The 22679-nt window shown below is 41.3% G+C and overlaps 1 protein-coding gene across 1 annotated transcript in view; it reads right to left on the bottom strand.

The window, feature by feature from the left end:
* Positions 1-22679, bottom strand: part of PARD3B (par-3 family cell polarity regulator beta) — a 657306-nt gene that overhangs the window by 415152 nt on the left and 219475 nt on the right. The window contains exon 3 of the mRNA XM_065413438.1: positions 1447-1618. Within this exon, the coding sequence (XP_065269510.1) occupies positions 1447-1618 (172 nt within the window). The remainder of the gene's footprint in view (positions 1-1446; positions 1619-22679) is intronic.

Here is a 22679-nt window from a genome sequence, read left to right as displayed (position 1 = left end):
AATCATTGAGACAAATATGGAATCCCAACATCCTCATTTTTACATAGTCCCTTTTTAGAGGAGACATTCACTTTTATTTCCAGAGAAACATGTGTATAGATTGGAAATTAACTGGGACCATAATTGGCTGATCTTTTTACACTATCTTCATTCTCCTTAATACTCCAGAACATCCTAGCATCATTTCTGTTATGAAAATGAAACTGTCTGGTAAATGACATAGTGGTGACCTCCAGCACTGCTAAAATTAAAGGTCTATTGGCATTGCCATTCTGAACAAAAATTCAATTTAGTTGCTTTACATAAGTTTGCATGGAGGCTAAAATATGAAATATAATTCCTTCCCTCTCCCAAGATGTGAATACAGTATTGAGCTAAGACAGGGCATGTGTACTGGTCCATTAAAATATGCTTCAGGGGGATTATCTGAACAGTATTTATTTTTCAAAACACATTAAGATATCTTTTACATTTCATGCTAGATCTTGTGTGTGTAACATAGAATGTTAACTCATTCAATTAGAGGTCCTTCAGACAGATGAAGCCTTTCCATACATATCAAGAATACAGTTCATAACATTCTGAAATATATGGAAGTTACAGCAAGAATACATCATTTCCCAAGACTACAGGCCCGGGGAAATCCTGCAGAAGGTTGAAATTACAAACACTCTGAATGACCTATTATAATGTAAACCTTAGTCTGGAAGGTTTCATTGACTTCAGTTAAATTGAATGCTTTCCCTGACAGGCACAAACTAGAACAGTAAGGTTCTGTTCACAGCATTAACTTCCTTTTCAATAAAATGTTGGTGGAATGTTCTTTTTATCAGTCTTTTCCTTTTTAAAAAAAATGAAATTAAAATAAAGCAAATAGAATGCAAAACATTCAATTTCAAAAGTCATAAGTGGTCTAACTTTAAACCAACAAAGGCACAAACATTTCAGACCCAAGACTGAAATTCTATCCTTAACCCACCCACATGTGCTCAAGAATTTTATCACACACTGTTCAGAGACCCCTATAATACATAGTCACATTAGGGTAAAGTAAGTCAGGGTAGTAGCCTTACTTCTTACGTTTTGTGTTCTAAGCCACATACTTGGTTTATTAAGGAGATCACTATTAACATTTTGAATAGAGAGATCTCGTAGAAAACAGGAAAACATCCCTTAGTGTCATTAATTTTCGGGATACCTGTCAGGCAGTGCTGCTGCTTTGAGGGCACACCAGAATGGGAGTCACCTTCAATCTGTTTCTGAAAAATTGTGTGTGGCCTCACCACAGCATTATCACCAGTGAAGACAGAGGCAACAAACAAACACCAACAGGAAGGACAAAAATAAAGAGGCAAGAGACCAGCAATGTAGAGAGGCTCTGGCACACAACCCTCCTAGATGATGATCAGTAATCATTTTAAAAATTGGAAGACAACGCGCACGTACCCAATTTCAGTGCAGAAGGAGTCACCTCAATCTCACCACCAATTGGCTGGAAGGCAGCCAGCTGGGCAGCCACCTCCATCTCAAAAGGTTCTGGGCTGGGTCTGTCTGTCAAACTGCCACTGATGCGGTCAATCTTATTGTGCAATTCTTGTTCATCATACACGGCAATCAGCTGTAAAACAAAAGATATTACAGTTTATACTTAAAATATGGCTGACACTGATTTTCAGTACAAATATTGCCTTGATGGTAGGATAAAAGTATCAAACAGATTTTAAAATGACAGATGATAGAGGCACAGATTCAGGAAAGTACTTAAACGTGTGCTTAAATCCACTGACTTCAATGGGACTTAAGCATGTTCTTAAGTGGTGACCTGAAAAGAGATGCTTTTCTGAATCAGGGCCACAATGTGGTGTCATTATTAGTTAGCACCTTAGTGTACTGGAAAATTTCTCTTAGGATTTTCATTACAAACCTCTATTTAGAGAAATCCATATTTCAGCCATAAAAAATAACTCTTAACTGAAGCACTGCTTCCATACTCTTCTAGGCTAACTTTCAGAGACCAAAATTGGGGAGGGGGGGGGGGAATCCAGTTGGCCAAGTTTAAACACTTGGGGGGGGGGGGGAAGGGTCCCAGAGTACAACGCAGGTACATATAAGTGAGGTATACAAGACTTTTCGTTGTTTTCGGTTTATCTTCTGGTAAATAAAAAAGGGACAATAGGTGAATACTGTGATCTTACAATATCCTAAGGTATTTGTAAGACAGCATGTTCAAGAATACAAAATCATCATTGAATAACCTCTTTTGTTTTTCCAGTTTTAAAATCCCAGTGTCATTTACATCAGAGGGCTTTTGGAGATTAAATTTAAGGCATGTGTCTTTTGATCCATTCTCAGAGTATCCACTGGCATCAAGGGCAGAGGATGTGACTGCAACAATATTAACAACTTCATAATCAGTGTATTTCATTGAGGAAGTTATCTCATTCTGTGCTTTAAATGGACATATGTTGTCCACTGAATATCATCTGAAATGGTTTCTGTAGTTTAGGGTGTACGTATTTTGTTTTAATACTTAGGATTTATTAAGAGATTGATTTAGTCTATGCTAAATTTGAAAAGAGCACTTTCTAGATCATTCCAAAAACCAAGCATTAAGGTTTGGGTTATTATATATATATATATATACACACACACACACACACACACACATATACACACACACACACACACAATATATCTATCTATCTATATATAGAGAGAGATCTTTGTATTTTATATATACACAATACAAAGATATATATTGTGAGAGAGAGAGAGAGAGAGAGAGAGAGAGAGAGAGAGAGAGAGAGAGAGAGAGAATATACGTATATAGATATACCTTGAAGATTTGTATCAAAAAGATACACTGAGATAAGTAAAATATTGAAGCAAAGAGACAAACATTTAAAGACACTCATTTGCCTAAGGGAATAAAGGAAGATAAAGGAATGAGAGACAAAATAAAGGAGGGAATAAGAGGAGGAAAAAAACTGAAGTGCTTCTAAGGAAGAAACTGACATTTTTAGGTCTCCCACTCATTTATAATTTGGTTGCTAGAAATCTGTCAGTTCATGTTTACCAATACATATTCCAGCAACACACAAAACACCCTGAATAATTAGGAAGAAAACTTGCTTTCCTTTTTAGACGAAGACTGCTTTCTTTCCATGACCATGCTTATATTCTTACTACACATAATTTGTTTTGTATTTAACCTAAACTTATTGGAAAAGACTAATTCTAGTTACAGAACTTTTTTTGCAATGCAAGTCATGGTAAAGTACAAGGAAACTCACCATCATAGTATCTGTGCACCTTACCAAATACATACATCCAAATGGGGGAACTAGAGCGAGACATACACATCAAGACCAAGATAAGAGTATTTGTCTTGCTTTTCTTGTGTGTTAAGTAACTATTAACAGTAATGTCATGGGAAAGCTATGATAAAAAGGTGTGTCACATTTTTTCATGAATGTTGTAAAGACTGTATCATTCATAGTTCAAGGAAGTTCACAGTTGTGGGTTAGCTTCCCAGAAGGCTTAGTCTTCAGCTCTTACCAGTCTCACCTTTCCCATGATAACTTTCCTCCATTCCCAAGGATTGTAGCTGTTACTGAGGGAGAAGGAGAGCCAGATAGCACAGGTCCAATTCACTGAAAGCTTTGAAGATCAACACCAGGATTTGAAACTCATTTTGGTATTTGATGGGTAAATAGTGAAGCGAATGGAGCGTGAGTGTGATGTGATGATCAACAGGCACACTGTTCTGTGTTGCACCAGGTGGAGTTTCTCTGTGGTTTCATTCCACGGTGCAGGACAATAGTATAATATATCTCAATACAACAGCACACATATTACAATAGTAACACTTTTCATCTATAGATTTGAAGCATTTTACAGAAGGTGAGTAAAGCATTATTATCCCCATTTTACACATCCGTAAAATGAGAGACAGATTAAATGAAACATTAGCAGTAATCATAATAGTATATTATTGCAATGTACTGAGAAATAAAACCACAGGTAGTGAAAAAATTCCACATGGTATAACATGCAATACACCACCCGCTGACCAACACAGGGTGACAAAAACACATCACTCCCATGCTCCATTCACCTCACTGGCTACCCAACAATTATCAAATCATTTTAAGATACTAATCTTGATTGTTGAAGTTATCTATGAGCCAGGCCCTGGCTGTCTTTGAAACTGCCTCTTCCCAGATACAAAGTCACACAGTTAGTCAATGGCAAAGCTGTAAAGAGAACCCAGGTCTTAACTCACTAATCAAATGCGGAGATTACAGATGAGCCGATAATTTTGACCAAATCTATATGCCAAAGTGGGATGCAGTCCCCTAGCCAGCCTAAATTAGTAAAAGTATTTTCTACTGCTGTCATTATTTGAGAAACCAGCAACAATGAAGAGTCTAGAAGTCTTCTTAGCTGTGCATCTTTTTGTCAGATTCTTGTTATATTACAGTAATTATTTATAGGCATTTCTATAGCAGTCACCACCAATTACGTTATTTGAACTGGACTTAAACTCCCATCTTTTACACCGTGTAAAAGAGGTGATATTTCATGCACTGAGGATACTAGTAGCTAAAAAATTTAAGATCTTCCTTCATCGATGAAATAAAAACTAATTTATTTATTAAAAACATTTATTCAGAAGAGCTACTTAGGACTCCATTTACAACAGCACCTAGCTTGTAACCATATTAACATTACAAATGCATTACTAATCAATCAAAACATTATAAATATCAACTTCAGCCTCTCAAAAAGGAATGAATACAATTAAGGATATGCAAATTAGCTATTCAAAAATAATTTTAGTAATTGACTGCTCATTTCCAGTATTGAAAGTTCTTTAATTGGAGAAGACTACTATCCTCTCACATCAGGAAAGACATGATGGTCTCCAAGCAAGATTTTAAAAAATCCTACATTAATATATACTACCAAATATCCTCATGTTTTCAAATGGTCACTCTGTCAAGTTAAGCTATGTGGATCAGCATACTAATTATTTTAAATACATCAGTGTATCAAAAGATTATTCTATCAATATATACAAACAATCTGCAAAATGTGATCCCATTATTCTACTGATAAAAATTGTCCACTTGGTACATTCGTTAAAAATATTCCATTTTTTTAAAAAAGTGACTTGAGGAAAGAATATACAAGTATTTGTCATTATGAAGTATCTTTAAAAGGCATTTTTGTATAATTAGGACTTCAACTCCACACATCATTGTAACCTCCATTTAAATCTAGCACCTTTTAATAATCTATCAGTCACCAAGACAAATAATAAATTATCAGATCTATTGCACTTACTTGTTATTTTGTACACAAAGGATTTTAAGTATGCAAAAACCCACCGTAAGGTAGCAACATGGAACAGAGATTTTATTACCACTACAGTTGCCAGTAAGTGTGGAAAGCTTATTGTAAAGCAATTTAGGAAAGTCAAATTTTGATTTTATTAGGGTGTCCTATGTTAAAGACCTATCAAGAGGTACTAAAACTATCAACATTTTATAATTATTCCAATTACACGATTTACAGAAAAATACAAAATTTGTGTACAAGTTTAGAGACTATATACCCGAACACAGAGCTACAAACATGCATTCAGCAAACACAGATATAATCTCATATATGAGAAGAAGGGTAAACGACAATAGGAGGAAAATAATGCTATTGAATGAGAGGGACTGAATACAAAGCAGTAAAGTGTTGCACCTGAGGGAATCAGTGGCCCACTAAGATGCAGAAAATTGATGAAATGTTTCATTTAAGAGTCACCCAAAGATAAAATGTTCCCTCATCCCTTCTCCTCATAAGAAATGGCATGTTTTCCAAGGGCTATCAGTCTTTTCAAAACTGGCTACATTCTACCCTAATAACCTTCAGCAACTGCATGTTCTCCCCAGTTCCAGAGGGTGCATGCATATATAAACATATACATACATATACAGTACATTGTTTAATCATATACACTGTATTTATTAGCATGCAACAATATAAAAAGAAGCAAACTACATAATATGTTCCAATGAAAAATCTGATTAGTTACAAGTTTTAACCAAGCACAATTAAATCTAAATAATACCGTGAAGTTTCACAATTTCACAAGGAGAGAAAAACAAATTATCACCTTTGAATGAATGGTGGAACGTTGCAGACTTATTTGAAAGCATTTGTCTATCTGTACCTCAACAGCAACTGGCTTTTTGTATACCGTTTTAAACAAAGACTTCATAAATGATTTCTCTTTTTAAAAAAATGCTTTTGACAACTAGATTAGTGTTGTTAATCTTTTTTTTTTTTTTTTTTTTTTTTTAAATAAGAGTCTTCATGGGTACAAGAACAGGCATAAACATATGACTTCACTAATTTCAGCCAACATAAGTGGAACTAAAGAGATACTTCTATTTCCTCTCCAACCCAAAACATTCTTCATCTACATAGTGCCACTTTGGTGTAAACCTCAAAGGAAAATAACAAAACTTGCATGCAATTAAATTCATCAGCTTTCAAGTACTGACAGGTTAAAAATCATTTAAAAAGTAAATGTTTTTACCTATGTTAATAACACATTAGAAGATTAAAAAGGAAGGATTTTTTAAGAAACAGGGGGTTACTTTTCAAAGTCACAAATAGGAGTTAGGTGCCCCACTTCCATTAACTTTCAGTTGGAGATGGGTGACTAACTGCCCTTTGTGCCTTTGATAATAACCTCCTCTCCCCCCCCCCCCAATTAGTTTTCACCAGTCTTTGGCCTGGTCTACACTACGAGTTTAGGTCGACTTTAGCCGCGTTAAATCGAATTAAGCCTGGACACGTTCACACGACGAAGCCCTTTCTTTCGACTTAAAGGGCCCTTTAAACCGGTTTCTTTACTCCACCTCCGACGAGGGGATTAGCGATAAAATCGGCCTTAGGGGGTCGGAATTGGGGTAGTGTGGACGGAATTCGACGTTATTGGCCTCCGGGAGCTATCCCACAGTGCTTCATTGTGACCGCTCTGGACAGCACTCTCAACTCAGATGCACTGGCCAGGTAGACAGGAAAAGCCCCGCGAACGTTTGAATTTCATTTCCTGTTTGCTCAGCGTGGAGAGCACAGGTGACCACGCAGAGCTCATCAGCACAGGTAACCGTGATGGAGTCCCAGGATCGCAAAAGAGCTCCAGCATGGACAGAACGGGAGGTACGGGATCTGCTCGCCATATGGGGAGATGAATCAGTGCTGGCTGAACTCCGAAGCAGTAAACGAAATGGCAAAATATTAGAAAAGGTCTCCAAGGCCATAACAAGGACGCACAGCAGTGCCACGTGAAAATTAAGGAGCTAAGGCAAGCCTACCACAAAGCCAGAGAAGCAAACGGAAGGTCCGGGGCAGAGCCGCAAACATGCCGCTTCTACGCGGAGCTGCATGCCATTCTAGGGGGTGCAGCCACCACTACCCCAACCGTGTGCTATGACTCCCTCACTGGAGAAACACACAGGGAAGAGGGTTCGGAAGAGGAGGATGGAGAAAATGTAGATAGCTCACAGCCGCAAGGAAGCGGAGAAACTGGTTTCCCCAACAGCCAGGATATGTTTGTCACCCTGGACCTGGAACCAGTAACCCCCGAACTCACCGAAGACCCTGAGGGCACACAGGGGACCTCTGGTGAGTGTACCTTTGTAAATATTACACATGGTTTAAAAGCAAGCGTGTTTAATGATTAATGATTAATTTGCCCTGGCAATCGCGGCCAGTACAGCTACTGGAAAAGTCTGTTAACGTGTATGGGGATGGAGCGGAAATCCTCCAGGGACATCTCCAGAAAGCTCTCCTTCATGTACTCCCAAAGCCTTTGCAAAAGGTTTCTGGGGAGGGCTGCCTTATCCCGTCCGCCATGGTAGGACACTTTACCATGCCAGGCCAGTAGCACGTAGTCTGGAATCATTGCATAACAAAGCATGGCAGCGTATGGTCCCAGTGTTTGCTGGCATGCAGACAACATCCATTCCTTATCGCTCTTTGTTATCCTCAGGAGAGTGATATCATTCACGGTCACCTGGTTGAAATGGGGCAATTTTATTAAGGGGACATTCAGAGGTGCCCGTTCCTGCTCTGCTGAACAGAAATATTCCCCGCTGTTAGCCACGCGGTGGGGGGGAGGGGTGAAGTGATCATCCCAGAGAATTGGGTGTGTGGGGGAGGGGAGTTAGTTGGGTTTGTGCTGCATGTTAACCCTGAAACCGCAGCCCCTCCTTTTACATTACAAACTCATTTTAAATGGCCAACCCAACGGGTGCTTGGTATGGGAAATGAGAGCACTACTGTTTGAAACCATTCCCACATGTTAAGAAGGTTAAAAAAGCCAAAAGACTGTGTCTTACCATGACTGCCTGCAAGCTGAAATCTGTGGCCTGGCACTGCGTGAGTGATCTCTCACACCAAACCGGCAGGCCCTCAATATAAGAGGAAAAATGCGACCTTGTAACACATGTGCTGTGTAATGTGAACAGCAAAACTTAACGTGAAAGAGTGTACCCATTGTTCTCTAAAATGTGTCTTTTTTAACCACCTCTCCCTTCTCCTCCACCAGCTGCAAATGTTTCTCCTTCACAGAGGCTAGTGAAGATTAGAAAGAGAAAACGTAGGACGCGTGATGACATGTTTACAGAGCTACAGATGTCCTCCCACGCTGACAGAGCACAGCAGAATGCGTGGAGGCAGTCAATGACTGATTACAGAAAAGCACAGTATGAACGAGAGGAGAGGTGACGTGCTGAATCGCAGGATGAACAGAGCAAGTTGCGGGCTGAAGATGATAGGTGGCGTCAGCTTGCAGAGAGAAGGCAAGAGTCGATGCTCCGGCTGCTGGAGCATCAAACTGATATGCTCCAGCGTATGGTTGAGCTGCAGGAAAGGCAGCAGGAGCAGAGACCGCCGCTACAGCCCCTGTGTAACCAACAGCCCTCCTCCCCAAGTTCCATAGCCTCCTCACCCAGACGCCCAAGAACACGGTGGGGGGGCCTCCGGCCACCCAGTCACTCCACCCCAGATGATTGCCCTAGCATCAGAAGGCTGGCCTTCAATAAGAGTTAAAGTTTTAAACTGCAGTGTGTCCTTTTCCTTCCCTCCTCCCCCATCCATCCCGGGCTACCTTTGCAATTATCCCCCTAGTTGTGTGATGAATTAATAAAGAACGCATGAATGTGAAGTAACAATGACTTTATTGCCTCTGCAAGCGGTGCTCGAAGGGGGAAGGGGAGGGTGTGGTGGTTGGCTTACAGGGAAGTCGAGTGAACCGGGGGGGGGGGGGGGGGCCGGAGGGTTCATCAAGGAGGAACAAACAGAAGTTTCACACCGTAGCCTGGCCAGTCACAAAACTAGTTTTCAAAGCTTCTCTGATGCGCACCGCGCCATGGTGTGCTCCTCTAACCGCCCTGGTGTCTGGCTGCGCGTAATCAGCGGCCAGGCCATTTGCCTCAACCTCCCACCCCGCCATAAATGTCTCCCCCTTACTCTCACAGATATTGTGGAGCGCACAGCAAGCAGCAATAACAATGGGGATATTCTTTTCGCTAAGGTCTGAGCGAGTCAGTAAGCTGCGCCAGCGCGCTTTTAAACGTCCAAATGCACATTCCACCACCATTCGGCACTTGCTCAGCCTGTAGTTGAACAGGTCCTGACTCCTGTCCAGGCTGCCTGTGTACGGCTTCATGAGCCATGGCATTAAGGGGTAGGCTGGGTCCCCAAGGATCACGATAGGCATTTCAACATCCCCAACGGTTAGTTTCTGGTCCGGGAAGAAAGTCCCTTCCTCCAGCTTTCGAAACAGAGCAGAGTGCCTGAAGACGCAAGCATCATGTACCCTTCCCGGCCAGCCCACGTTGATGTCGGTGAAACGTCCCTTGTGATCCACCAGGGCTTGCAGCAGCATTGAAAAGTACCCCTTGTGGTTTATGTACTCGGTGGCTTGGTGCTCCGGTGACAAGATAGGGATATGGGTTCCGTCTATGGCCCCACCACAGTTTGGGAATCCCATTGCAGCAAAGCCATCCACTATGGCCTGCACGTTTCCCAGAGTCACTACCCTTGATATCACCAGGTCTTTCATTGCCCTGGCAACTTGGATCACAGCAGCCCCCACAGTAGATTTGCCCACTTCAAATTGATTCCCGACTGACCGGTAGCTGTCTGGCGTTGCAAGCTTCCACAGGGCTATCGCCACTCGCTTCTCAACTGTGAGGGCTGCTCTCATCCTGGTATTCTGGCACTTCAGGGCAGGGGAAAGCAAGTCACAAAGTTCCATGAAAGTGCCCTTACGCATGCGAAAGTTTCGTAGCCACTGGGAATCGTCCCACACCTGCAGCACGATGCGGTCCCACCAGTCTGTGCTTGTTTCCCGGGCCCAGAATCGGCGTTCCACGGCATGAACCTGCCCCAGTAACACCATGATTTCCACATTGCTGTGGCCTGTGCCTTGTGAGAGGTCTATGTCCATGTCAATTTCCTCATCACTCTCATCGCCGCGCTGCAATCGCCTCCTCGGCTGGTCCTGGTTTTGCTTTGGCATGTTCTGGCTCTGCATATACTCCAGGACAATGCGCGTGGTGTTCATAGTGCTCATAATTGCCGCGGTGATCTGAGCGGGCTCCATGATCCCAGTGCTAGCTATGGCGTCTGGTCTGAAAAAAGGCGCGAAACTACTATCTGACGGACCAGGGGAAGGAGGGAGGGAGGGAGGGAGGGAGGGGCGAATGACGACATGGCGTACAGGTACAGGGAATTAAAATCAACGAAGGTGGCTGTGCATCAGGGAGAAACACAAACAACTGTCACACAGAATGCCCCCCCCCCAAAGATTGAACTCAAAAGCCTGGGTTTAGCAGGCCGTTGATTTGACGGAGGGAGGGGGAAGCAAATGAATACAGAACAAATCTATTTTTTACATCTTAAGACGACGGTGCCGCATGACTGATAGCCCTCAGCATCTTCTGGGTGCTTGGCAGCAAATACTGGGCGCTTGGCAGTTATGATGACGATGGCCTTCAGGCCTATTGCACGATCTGCTGCTCAGGGAAGACTCTGCTAATGTGCGATGATCCAACAGGGCGCTTGGCAGAAAATGGCATACTACGACTGATAGCCATCATCGTCATTGTGAAGGCAGCAGAATATGACTGAGGGGATGGGGGACTGGGGGACATACGGAGTTCCAGCCACTGCTGTACGATGACAACAGTTACCAGTCGTAATACACCATCTACTGCCAAAAGGCAAAAGGTAAGGGGCTGGTGCAATGCAGCCCTACGGCTGCCAGCCCCACAGCTGCCAGCACCCAGATCGCCGATGAAGGCTACCAGTCATGCTGCACCGTCTACCGCCAAAAGGCAGTTAGCTGCTGCTGCTGTGTAGCAATGCAGTCCCACGTCTGCCGGCACCCAGATGACATATGGTGACGGTGAGCTGAGCTGAGCGGGCTCCATGCTTGCCGTGGTATGTTGTCTGCACAGGTAACCCAGGTAAAAAGGCGCGAATCTATTGTCTGCCATTGCTCTGACGGAGGGGGAGGGGCCTGACGACATGTACCCAGAACCCCCCGCGACGCTGTTTTGCATCATTCGGGCATTGGGATCTCAACCCAGAATTCCAATGGGCGGCGGAGACTGCGGGAACTGTGGGATAGCTACCCATAGTGCAATGCGCCGGAAGTCGACACTAGCCTCGGTACTGTGGACGCGGTCCGCCAACTTAATGCACTTAGAGCATTTTATGTGGGGACACACACAATCGGCTGTATACAACCGATTTCTATAAAACCGGCTTCTATTAATTCGACCTAATTTCGTAGTGTAGACATACCCATAGTTTGGTTTGGGTTTTTTAAATGCCCTTCACTCAGTTTGGATGTGTGAATGCAGACTAGACAGGGTCCTGCTTTGTTTACAATCAGCTTTGTTTCAGTTCTGATGATACATGCTTGTGACTGCAAACACTGCAGGAAAAAAAGTTTTTAAAAAAACCTTAATTTTTAAACAAACTATAAATTTCCAATTCCTGCTTGACAGTGCTCCTTCATGAACAGTATTTCTCAACATCTTAAGCCTCATAATAAACACATTTCCTAATTCACCAAAGAATTTTCAATCAAGAATCACTCATGTTTCAACAAAAAATTGTGGGTACATAGTAAAGGAATGGTTCAATGGGCTTGCCATTGAACTCTGTGACCTACGTAGAAATGATGGAAGTAAAAGCTGAGGTTTAGTACAGTCTCATACAACTTTGTCACTTTCCTACTTCACAAAAATAAATGAAGGTTACTTAACTGTAACCGGACTTCTTCAAGATGATGTTCTGTATATTAACACTTGTGGGATCAGGGTGCCTACACTGTGAATTTCCGGAACATTCTGAAAAGCAGTGTCCATTGGGGCCACTTACCCCTCTCTCCCCCTTACATCCCGGAGTATTCCAAGGATATAATGGGGGGTGGGGAAGGGTCTGAAGCCCAAGCCCCGCAGCAGGAGGGTGGGCATCCAGTGGCTCAGTGCTCCGAGGACCCCACCACAGCCCCAGTGGCTCAGAACTCAGGGCCCCCTGCCCACAGTGGCTGACAGCTCCAGGGCCCCCTCGAAGGTCCCCACCACCCGTAGTGGCTGACTGCTCTATGGCCCCCACTGCCCGTGGTGCCTTGGAGCTCCAGGGCCCACCACTGCCTGCAGCAGCTGAGAGCTCCGGGCCCCCCGCCACCCTTGGCAGCTGATGGCTCTGGGGTCCCCCCCGCCGCGGCTCAGAGCTCTGGGGTCCCCCCCACTTCCCGCAACAGCTTGGAGTTCTGGGGCCCTCCACCGACTGACCGCTCTGCCCCTGCGCTGAAGCAGAAAATGTCACGGAGGTCTCTGAAAGTCACAGATTCTGTGACCTCCATGACATCATTAAAGATTGGTGATTCTGTCATTCAATATCATGGGTAAGATATTAACTGCCATAAATTTTTGCTTTGCAAACTGCTGGTCTCCTGCCTTTGAAATGATGGGGGGAGGCTCATTTCAGGGGCAGGAGACCCAGCAGACCATATTTGGCACCTTGATTCCAGATTTCTGGGATTCTTGATTCTGAGTGTTATTCTGAGGTCTAAAAGATCCTATTAAAAAGGCGGTGTCTTTGATCAGTCAAACATACTCCATGAATTGAAACAGATTCTTCATCTACGCAGCATCTGAGTGAGTGGATCTGATAAGATCCTCCTTGACTGTTCTAGATTATTATACTTCGGATAGTTTAAAAAACAAAAAACAAAAACAAACCCACCCAAAAGAGACCCAAAAAACCCACCTTTTTGGATTTCTGCCAAGAGACATTTAGTTATTTTTCTATTACAACCACTGGTGCAGATAGACAGTCTTTCCTCACTTTGAAATAACCTTATCTATGACAGAGTTGCTCAGTATATACCTAAAGGTGCTTGGGGTAGTACTTTGCTGTGAGAGCTACAGAAATGTGGACTAAACTTGGCATTGTTATTCTTGGGATGTACTGCAAATACTGAAGAACAGGTTCATTTGTCTCATCCTAAGGGTGTCCCCTTCTAGCATAAACTCAGATATTTTAATTTTTTTTGTTTATAAAACTAATAGTCTTCCATTTAAACACTGGTCAGATTGTTCTCTGTACTATATTTCTATAAAGCCATTCTTGACTTTTTAGAGCTTTATTGCGATATAAGTTGCATTCTTACTGAACAGGTGATCTTGCCTGCATCTCCTTCCTAACTATGTAAGATACCTGGTATCTCCATCTCTTTCAGACCACTACAATAACAATATCGGTTTGTCCCTTAGCCTCATTTACATTTAAGGAGGCAGGTGTCATACTTTTCATAGTCAGAGAACTTTGTTGTAAATAAGGATAAGATTGTGTCATGGAGGTCACGGAAGTACTGGATTCTCTGACGTACATGACATTTTCTGCTTCAGCCCTGGTGCAGCGGGGGGGGGGATGTGCACCTGTCAGCCGTCACGGATCGTAGTAGGCCTCGGAGCTCCAAGGCAGCGCAGGTGGTGGAGGCCACGGAGCCGTAAGCCACCGCGGATGGCAGGGATGCTGGAGGTCCGAGGTAACACAAGGATCCTGGAGCAGTCAGCCGCTGTGGATAGTGGAGGCCTGAGCTCTGAGCCCCTGGAGCTGTGACAGGGGCGCCAGAGCTCTGAGCCGCTGGGGCTGCGACAGGTGCTAGATGCCGCCCGGAGGACATGTTCTTCCCCATCTTATGAAATAAGGCATCTGGGAAGTACCGAGACATTGTGGCTCAGGTGTGCCTAGTGTCAGGAAAAGGTGATAGAGTCATAAATGGCTCGGCTGAGACCTTAGACACAGCCTGATAGTCAAGCTATCATGTAACTGCACCAGTAAGGAACCTGTCCACTGCAAGAAAGTTTGCAGATCTAGAATATATCATGGCTTCAGTGACCACACACCATTTTTATTTAATTTTTAAATTTAAACTTTCCTGGCTTTTTAATGTCTTTCTTTAGAGTTAAGATATTTTACCCTAAGTTATTGACATGTATTTGCAATGTTAAATCTTGTTTAATGATGTTTTGTTTTGGAATGTCTTTAGCTTTTTGTGAAAGCTGCCTAGGTAAAATACAAAAATGCATGCCATATGGAAGCATTCAGTTACATCCAAGTATGTAAACAGATTTACACCCTCTTTTAGGTGAAAGCCATGTTACTCATCATAACTTCTTTGCCTTCTTGTTATAGCCGCACTAAAGTATCTTCCAAGGGGCACCTGAAAATTTCTTAAATTCTGAATTCCATTCAGAACCTCTGTATCAGACTCTAAAGATCTCAAGAGTTCTGCAGTGATTAGGATGCTCCATGTAGTGTATTTATGTTTCCAGTGCCTGCTACACCCTTTCTGAGGCTTAGCAATTCTGCTGAAGTCTGATACGCATTTGTTTGGCCAAGCTGCCAATCCATCAGATCCTTTGCAAGTTTGAACAGAACGTAAAATTGGCCACACTGGGTCAGACCAATGGTCTATCTAACCCAGCATCCTGTCTTTCAACAGTGGCCAGTGCCAGATACTTCAGAGGAAGTGAAAAGAAAAAGGAAATGTATTGAGTGATCCATCACTTGTCGTCCAGTCCCAGCTTCTGGCACTCAGAAGTTCAGGAACACAGGATTGTGTCCCTGACCATCTAGACAAATAGCCATTGATGGATCTATCCTCCATTAACTTAGCTAATTCTATTTTTAACTCAGTTATACTTTTGGCCTTCATTACATCCTCTGGCAATAAGTTCCACAAGTTGACTGTACATTGTGTGAAGGAATTCTTTACGTTTGTTTTAAACCTATTAATTTCATTTAGTGACTCCTGGTTCATATGTTATTTGAAGGGGTAAATAACACCTCCTTATTCATTTTTTCCATACCATTCATGATTTTCAAGATTTCTCCCCTATTCTTTCTTTGTCGTCTCTTGTCCAAGCTGGACAGTCCCCGTTTTTTTTAATCTCTCCTCATGTGGAAGCTGTTCCATACCTCTAATTATTTTTGTTCGCCTTCTCTGTACTTTTTCCAGTTCTAATATATCTTTTTTGAGATGGGGCAACCAGAACTGCAACACAGTATTCAAGACGTGGGCATACCATGGACGTATACAGTGGCATTACAATTTTTTCTGTCTTATCTATCACTTTCCTAATGGTTCTTAACATTCTGCTAGCTTTTTTTGACTGCCACTACACACTGAGCAGATGTTTTCAGAGAACTATCCACAATGATTTCAAGATCTCTTTCATGAATGGTAACAGCTAATTTAGACCCCATCATTTTGTATATATAATGTGGATTATTTTTTCCACTGTGCATTACTTTGCATTTACCAACACTGAATTTCATCTGTCATTTTGTTGCCCAGTCACCCAGTTTTGTGAAATTCCTTTACGACTCTTTGCTGTCTGCTTTGGATTTAAATATCTTGACTAATTTTGTATCAGCAGCAAACTTTGCCACCTCACTGTTTATCCCTCTTTCCAGATCATTTATGACTATGTTGAACTGCACCGGTCCCAGTACAAATCCTTGGGAGACCCCTCTATTTACCTCTCTACACTGTGAAAACTGACCATTTATGGCTACACTTTGTTTCCTATATTTCAGTCAGTCACTGATTCTCGAGAGGACCTTCTCTCTTATCTCATGACTGCCTACTTTGCTTAAGAGCATTTGGTGAGGGACCTTGTCAATGACTTTCTGAAAGTCCAATTACACTATATCCACTGGATCACCCTTGTCCTCGTGTTTGTTGACATCTTAGTTACATACAGGATCTGTGGATCATTGGTGGGCTTCATGTATTGACAGTACACTCTGACATTTATAATTAACCCCATTAACTTCCTAAATACACACCACCATTTTTTGAAAATGGCAAAGGCAGTGTGTTGCAGAATCTTCAAATCTTCTCAACAAACCAAGTTTAAAGTTTGTCACAATGTGATAAAGTGTTAATTTGTAAAACAGGCAAAATGCTCAATGTTTCTAATTCTCATCTCTCAAATCATCTGAGCAATTTCGCTTCAAATCTGGCCAAAGTTTTCATCTTCTGACCCATCGTATTTATGTGCCAGGTGTGCATATCTAATTGATTGATGAGACTGCATTTATTCATTTCAGTCCAATTCTGGCTGTGGTTAGCATGCATGACAGTAGATTAAGTAGTTAACACTGAGATTTGGGGCAAAATTTAGCTGATGAACTCTTCACGCGTGACTGAATTATAATTTTCTTAAGCCACTTAGCAAGTATTTTAATACAGTTATGCAGATCTATAATAACAATACAGCCATTCCTTTAAGGCTGACTGTAGGCTGCTTTCCTGACATATATAAATGCTCATGCTAAAATGTCAAGGATTTATAATTATGATGGCAGATGCATAAAATACATAAAGCAAGACTTATTAGTGTTGATTGAAGTAAATATCCCAAAGAACCTTTCTCCTTTCTTGTGTAAGAAAATTCACATTCAATGTTATTTGTAGGCTGTCATACTCATTATGTTTTCATGTGATACTGCTTCTGAGTTTTGCTCGATAAGAAATGCCCTTTGTTTTCATTTTTCATCTGTCCCAGTAAAAACAAACAGAGGAAACACTATTAAATTCAAGATGGATTGTTTGCTTTCTGATTTACCTTCAAACTGATTACTGTCACATATAAGGACTTTATAGAAGACTGGCTGGTTTTGGAGAACACCTTTTAAAGTCACACTGAGATACACCATAAAAATCAGATTGTAAGGACTATATTAGATATAATACGTATGATTGTCAAATGGTTGCCATAAAATATGCAACTTTTATTGCACTATGATGTCTGAGATACATCACTATATCTTTATTGGGATTGCCAACTCTCAATTCTCTAAAGAATTTCAAAGTAGTAGAAACACAAAGGTGAACATTCTAAAGGAAGAGGACTGAATGGTATTTGGAGAGAGCATAATTCCATTTAATACATCTGAGAGAGCGAATATGAACTGTATGTGCCTTTTACAGTATGTGTTCTGATTTTTCAAATCACAGCAAGCTAAGTGTAAGCACCTGGTTGCTCTCACATATAGTAAATCTGCATACCAAATCCAAATTTGGCCTTATGTACAGTGCTAGTTATTTTTCTGTAACTGAAATACCCGTTTTTTTCATCCTACATATGACCCTCTCTCTTTGCTTCCTCCAAGCCTGTGCAGGTTTCACACAGCTATTTACTTGGCCTTCTTAGTTAATAAAATATTTATGATATAGAACAGCAAAAAATTGCCATGCTTCTCTGTAAACTAATCAATTAAGCTTTTATAATTTTACTGTTTAATTTTCTTTGCAGATTCCAACCCCATTTTTGTAAAAGTCATCAATTTTGGTTGGTTATTTTCATAAAACCAGAGCAAAAATCTCTTTAAATAGAAGTTAGATGCTATTAAAATAAAGAGGGACTGACGTGGCCTGGAGGAACTTCTAGCAGTCTATTCTCTCCCCCCCGCACCATATGAATCTTCAAGTATACACCAGGTGTGACAATATGGTCTGTCCTTAAGCCACATTTGTCGTCCTTGGTATGTAATATAGATGTTAATTTTATTTTCAAGGTTGACTGAAATAAGATTTTGGTGGTGGTGTTTTTTTGTTAGCTGATGCCAGGGTTTAGTGTGTGGGGGGTGGTGGTGGAAATGGAGATAAGGAGGCTTGAGGGGTAGAAAGAAAAGAAAAAGAAATGCAAACAATACTTAAACTGGCCAAGCCTAGGAGAAAATGTAAAACCATCTGTACAGCACAACGTGCATGACAACTTTCATTAGTACATGCAGACTTGATAAATCTTGGGTTGCTGCCAACTCATCATGGAGCTCTAGCACTATTTCTGTCCATGCAGAAAAACATTCATTATTTACAGCTGCCACAACTATTAGTCTTACTGATGTTTGGTTTAGCAAGTCTGTACCATTTGCCCAGCTTCCAACAGTTTATACATAACTGAGAGTCATTATGACGTGGACAAGGTTGTATCCAATAGTAAGATGATGTTACAAATCTTTGAGGGCCCTCCAACACTAAAAGATATTCTGGGGGGCTCCTGGTCTATTATAAAAACTATACACACTTTTGAAACAAGAAAACACTTCCTATTGTCTTATGTGCACTGTGAGTGACCTAGTCTCATACCAGGAATAACCCTAAAGTCTTATCCCTTATGAGCACACTAAATGTGACCTTGTCTCAGGCAGGCATGACCCTAAAGAAACCCTCTAATAATTCCTTGAATACATTCTTCATGAAAGATGAAATTCATAAGAGGAAAAAAGTGAACAGGAATTGCACAGAAATCTTCAGAACTGGTTTAAGTAATTGGCCTGTTCATAAGATTCATATTACCACATAAATTAATAATTGACTGCATATTCAATTACTGACCCACACAGCTGACTTGTGTTTATATATAATCTATTTTCTTTCTAAAGGCAAAGATTAAAAAAAGAGATATCCATATGTCTAGAATGGGTGAAAAAGAACATTTCTATCAAGCTATGCTCCTCTTAGGAGAAGATCAATAAAATGCAAAATCATGCAACATTTAGTAACTTTATTTAGAAAAATTGTGATCCTCAACATTACATTTTTAGAAATATTAGTTCTCAAACAAACTATCAAAAGGAGAGACTTGAAAAACTATTTTGACTCAACATCTTAATGCAGCGTTACTGTGAAAACAATGAAACTAAAAGTAACATTTCCAGAGATAAAGTCACAGCTCTAGCAATAATAAAAAAAAAACCCTTCAGTGACAATTACTCACTTCAGCAATCAGTTCGTAGCAGACATCCTACTGCTGCTTTGCTTATTATAGTCCTTAAAAGAATGGTCTACATGCTGCAAATTTCAGTCAGTTTTCTTCCCTAGCATTAGCTTCCTACAGTATAATTTCATAGTTAAATTTCACAATTTCTTAGTAAACAACTAGAACACTGACATCACACCCAAAACTCATAAGGATATTAAGTACAATATATTTAGCTGCTGTAATTCACAGTGAATTCAGAATACTACTGCTGATGGAGTACTATATGTAAAGTTAGAGAGAGGTGTGCGTGTGCATACATATTGTACGTGCATATGCACACATACATGCTGTGAGATTTGTGAATGAGCAGGGCTTCAAGAATACACCACTTCCGCTGTTTACTGCAAGTGATATAGCACTTGCATTTCATATTCAGAGCGTGCACATCTCCTTTCCAAACAGAATACATATGATGAATAATGAATATTCAGAAGACTGCTGTATTAGGAATACTTTTATCCCAAATGAAATGCAGGATTCAAAACATAACACTAGAATTTCTTTCTTAAATTGTGCTGTAATTGCCCTTCTTCCCTAGATTCTTGAATTGCCCTAACTGTCAGGCTGTGTTTCAGAGTACCTTTATGTCAAGTGTTTTGCTGAATACTTCCGACTCATACCCATTTTTTGTTTCACTTAGTTGTAAAAAGTAGAGCATTGTAATACTGTATATTTTCAGTATGAACAAAGTTTAAAACTATTCTTACTGTAAATCTACATGAAAAAGTTAGAGAACATCTTCCTCAGTTAAAACTAGAAAGGCAGCAAAACAAAGGGAAACAATCCTGTTGGATGCACACTTTTACCAGTGAACTGAACATACGGAACACCTACTAATTAAATCAAGCTAAAATGCCTAATATTTAGGCAATAAAATTGTTCAAAAGTACATTTGGCGAAAAAATCCAAATTCCAGATTAATATTATTTGATAAAATATCAGTCTGACTGACCAGTAAGACCTCATATCATTGTAAAACTTTTGCATGTTTAGGAAATAGTTTACTTTTGATCAAATTAGCTGAAGTTCTCTGCAAAACAAGGATTCACCTTGGGAACAATCGCATTTGACTGGTCAGTGCACATATAATAAATTTAAAATGGAGTTTTCTTGAAGGGATAATTGCTGGCCATTTATTTTAAGAACTTATTCATAAAACAGACAGAACTTTTAGCATTCCCATGCACAAAAATGAATGATGAACTAGACTCCAATATTCTATGGTTCCAAAGTTAAACAAACTCTACCATGTTCCTCGAGGGTGATAAACACTTTTGGCCAAAGAAGAATTTTCTGGCTCCTGAAATTATATGGATTTGATAATATTTTAAAATTGTCACTATAACTTAAGAGTAGTGGCTCCCACTTTCTAGTCTGTCTAGATTCTTCATGTTGAGAAGCATTTATGCATGTAAATAGCTCTACTGTAAACCATTCAAGTCAATGGGTCTTCTCACGTAAGTGCCACTCAAGGCGAGTAATGGTTGCACAATCAGATCCCTAATTACTTCAACATGTTACAAAATCTTTTTTTCATTTAAGACAACAGATATCATATTCCGAAAAATAAATATTAATAATAGACAAGACAGGAGATTTCAGTGGTTGCAGATGTATTCATTATAGTTAAGCCTGTGAGTCTTTCATGGAGGTCATGGAAGTCTCAGATTCCGTGACTTTCCGGGACCTCTGTGACTTCCACTGCTTCAGCAGCTGACCCCAGGGCTGCCTGAGCAGCCGGGGATGGCCCTGGGGCCAGCCACTGCTCTGGCAGCCCCAGGCAGCTGACCTTGGGCGCTGCCCAGGGCTGCCCCTCCCAGGAGCAGTGGCGGGGCCTTGGGCCGCCCCCCACCGCCCACAGCAGCAGCATCTGCCTTCCCCAGCACATAAGATTTAGTTAGGGGTATTTTTAGTAAAAGTCATGGACAGGTCACTGGCCATGACTTTTTGTTTATTGCCCGTGACCTCTTCAAGACTTTTACTAAAAATACCCACGACTAAATCGTAGCCTTAATCATAGTACAAGAGGGCACCAATAAAAACTGATCTGCTACTTCACAGTGCATTGTACTAAATTATCTCCTGTTCCAAGTATAAGAAGTCACTGGAGATACCTAGTATGATAAGTTCACCTACTATAGTTCTGTCAGCAATACAGCACCTCTAGTGGATCAAAATATTACAGTGGTAGAGATTCAGCCATAGAACTAATAAGGTTTTTAAAGGATAAAAACATACACCTCTACCCCAATATAACGCTGTCCTCGGGAGACAAAAAATCTTACCGTGTTGTAAGTGAAACTGTTATATTGAACTTGCTTTGATCCGCAAGAGTGCGCAGCCCCACCCCCCCGGAGCGCTGCTTTACCGCGTTATATCCGAATTCATGTTATATCGGGGTAGAGGTGCATATTAAAAACTATATTCCAGCACATTACGTAGAAAGGCTTCAAATTATCAAATACATTCTATGGTTAACAAAACAGTGCATTAAGGGCATGTCTACACTACAAACTTTTGCCGACACAAGTTACGTCAGCATAAAGCCACCGCAGTTAGGCTTGTGCACATGCATACTTGGTGTCTCGCATCGGCAATGTGCATATTCACCAGGAGTGCTTGTTTCCATGCACAGTGTAATGCACCATGGTAGGTGTCCCAGTGTGCAACTTGTAACCATCCACGCACAGTGTCTTTTGGGAAGTTTTGGCAAGGCATGGTGGGGCAGAAACAAGTCGCACAGAGGTGACTGGGAACAAGGGGTCAAATTCCCATCATGCAACGTTCTCCACCCCACAATGCCTTCTCTATAATCTGTGCACCTATTTTGAAAATCCCATGAACCTGCACAGGACTTGTCACTATCTGCCATCTGTGACAGAAGCATGGACCCTGCACAGTTCTGCACTGTTGTCATAAGCATTGAAAGCACAGGACACATGATACTCCAGTATCTGCAGAGCCACAAGAAGAGCTGTGCGGAAAATCACGATTTTGTAAAGGACAGGTTGCCATGGGACACAGTGAAAACTAATTCAAAGTTGTTGGTGTCGTTTATGAAGCAGCTGCAACTGGTAAAGCGCCACTCCTGGGACCGAGAAACGAGCACTGACTGTTAAGATTGCATCATAATGCAGGTTTGGGATGATGAGCAGTAGCTGCAGAACTTTCGGATGTGCAAGGTCACATTCCTGGATCAGTGTGACGAGTTCACCCCAGCCCTCCAGAGCATGGATACCAAAATGA

This window comes from Emys orbicularis, chromosome 11 (genome assembly GCF_028017835.1).
Source record: "Emys orbicularis isolate rEmyOrb1 chromosome 11, rEmyOrb1.hap1, whole genome shotgun sequence".
In the NCBI taxonomy this organism is placed as follows: Eukaryota; Metazoa; Chordata; order Testudines; family Emydidae; genus Emys; species Emys orbicularis.
Note: the sequence above shows the minus strand (reverse complement) of the source record. Positions and strands in the feature narration are given on the sequence as shown.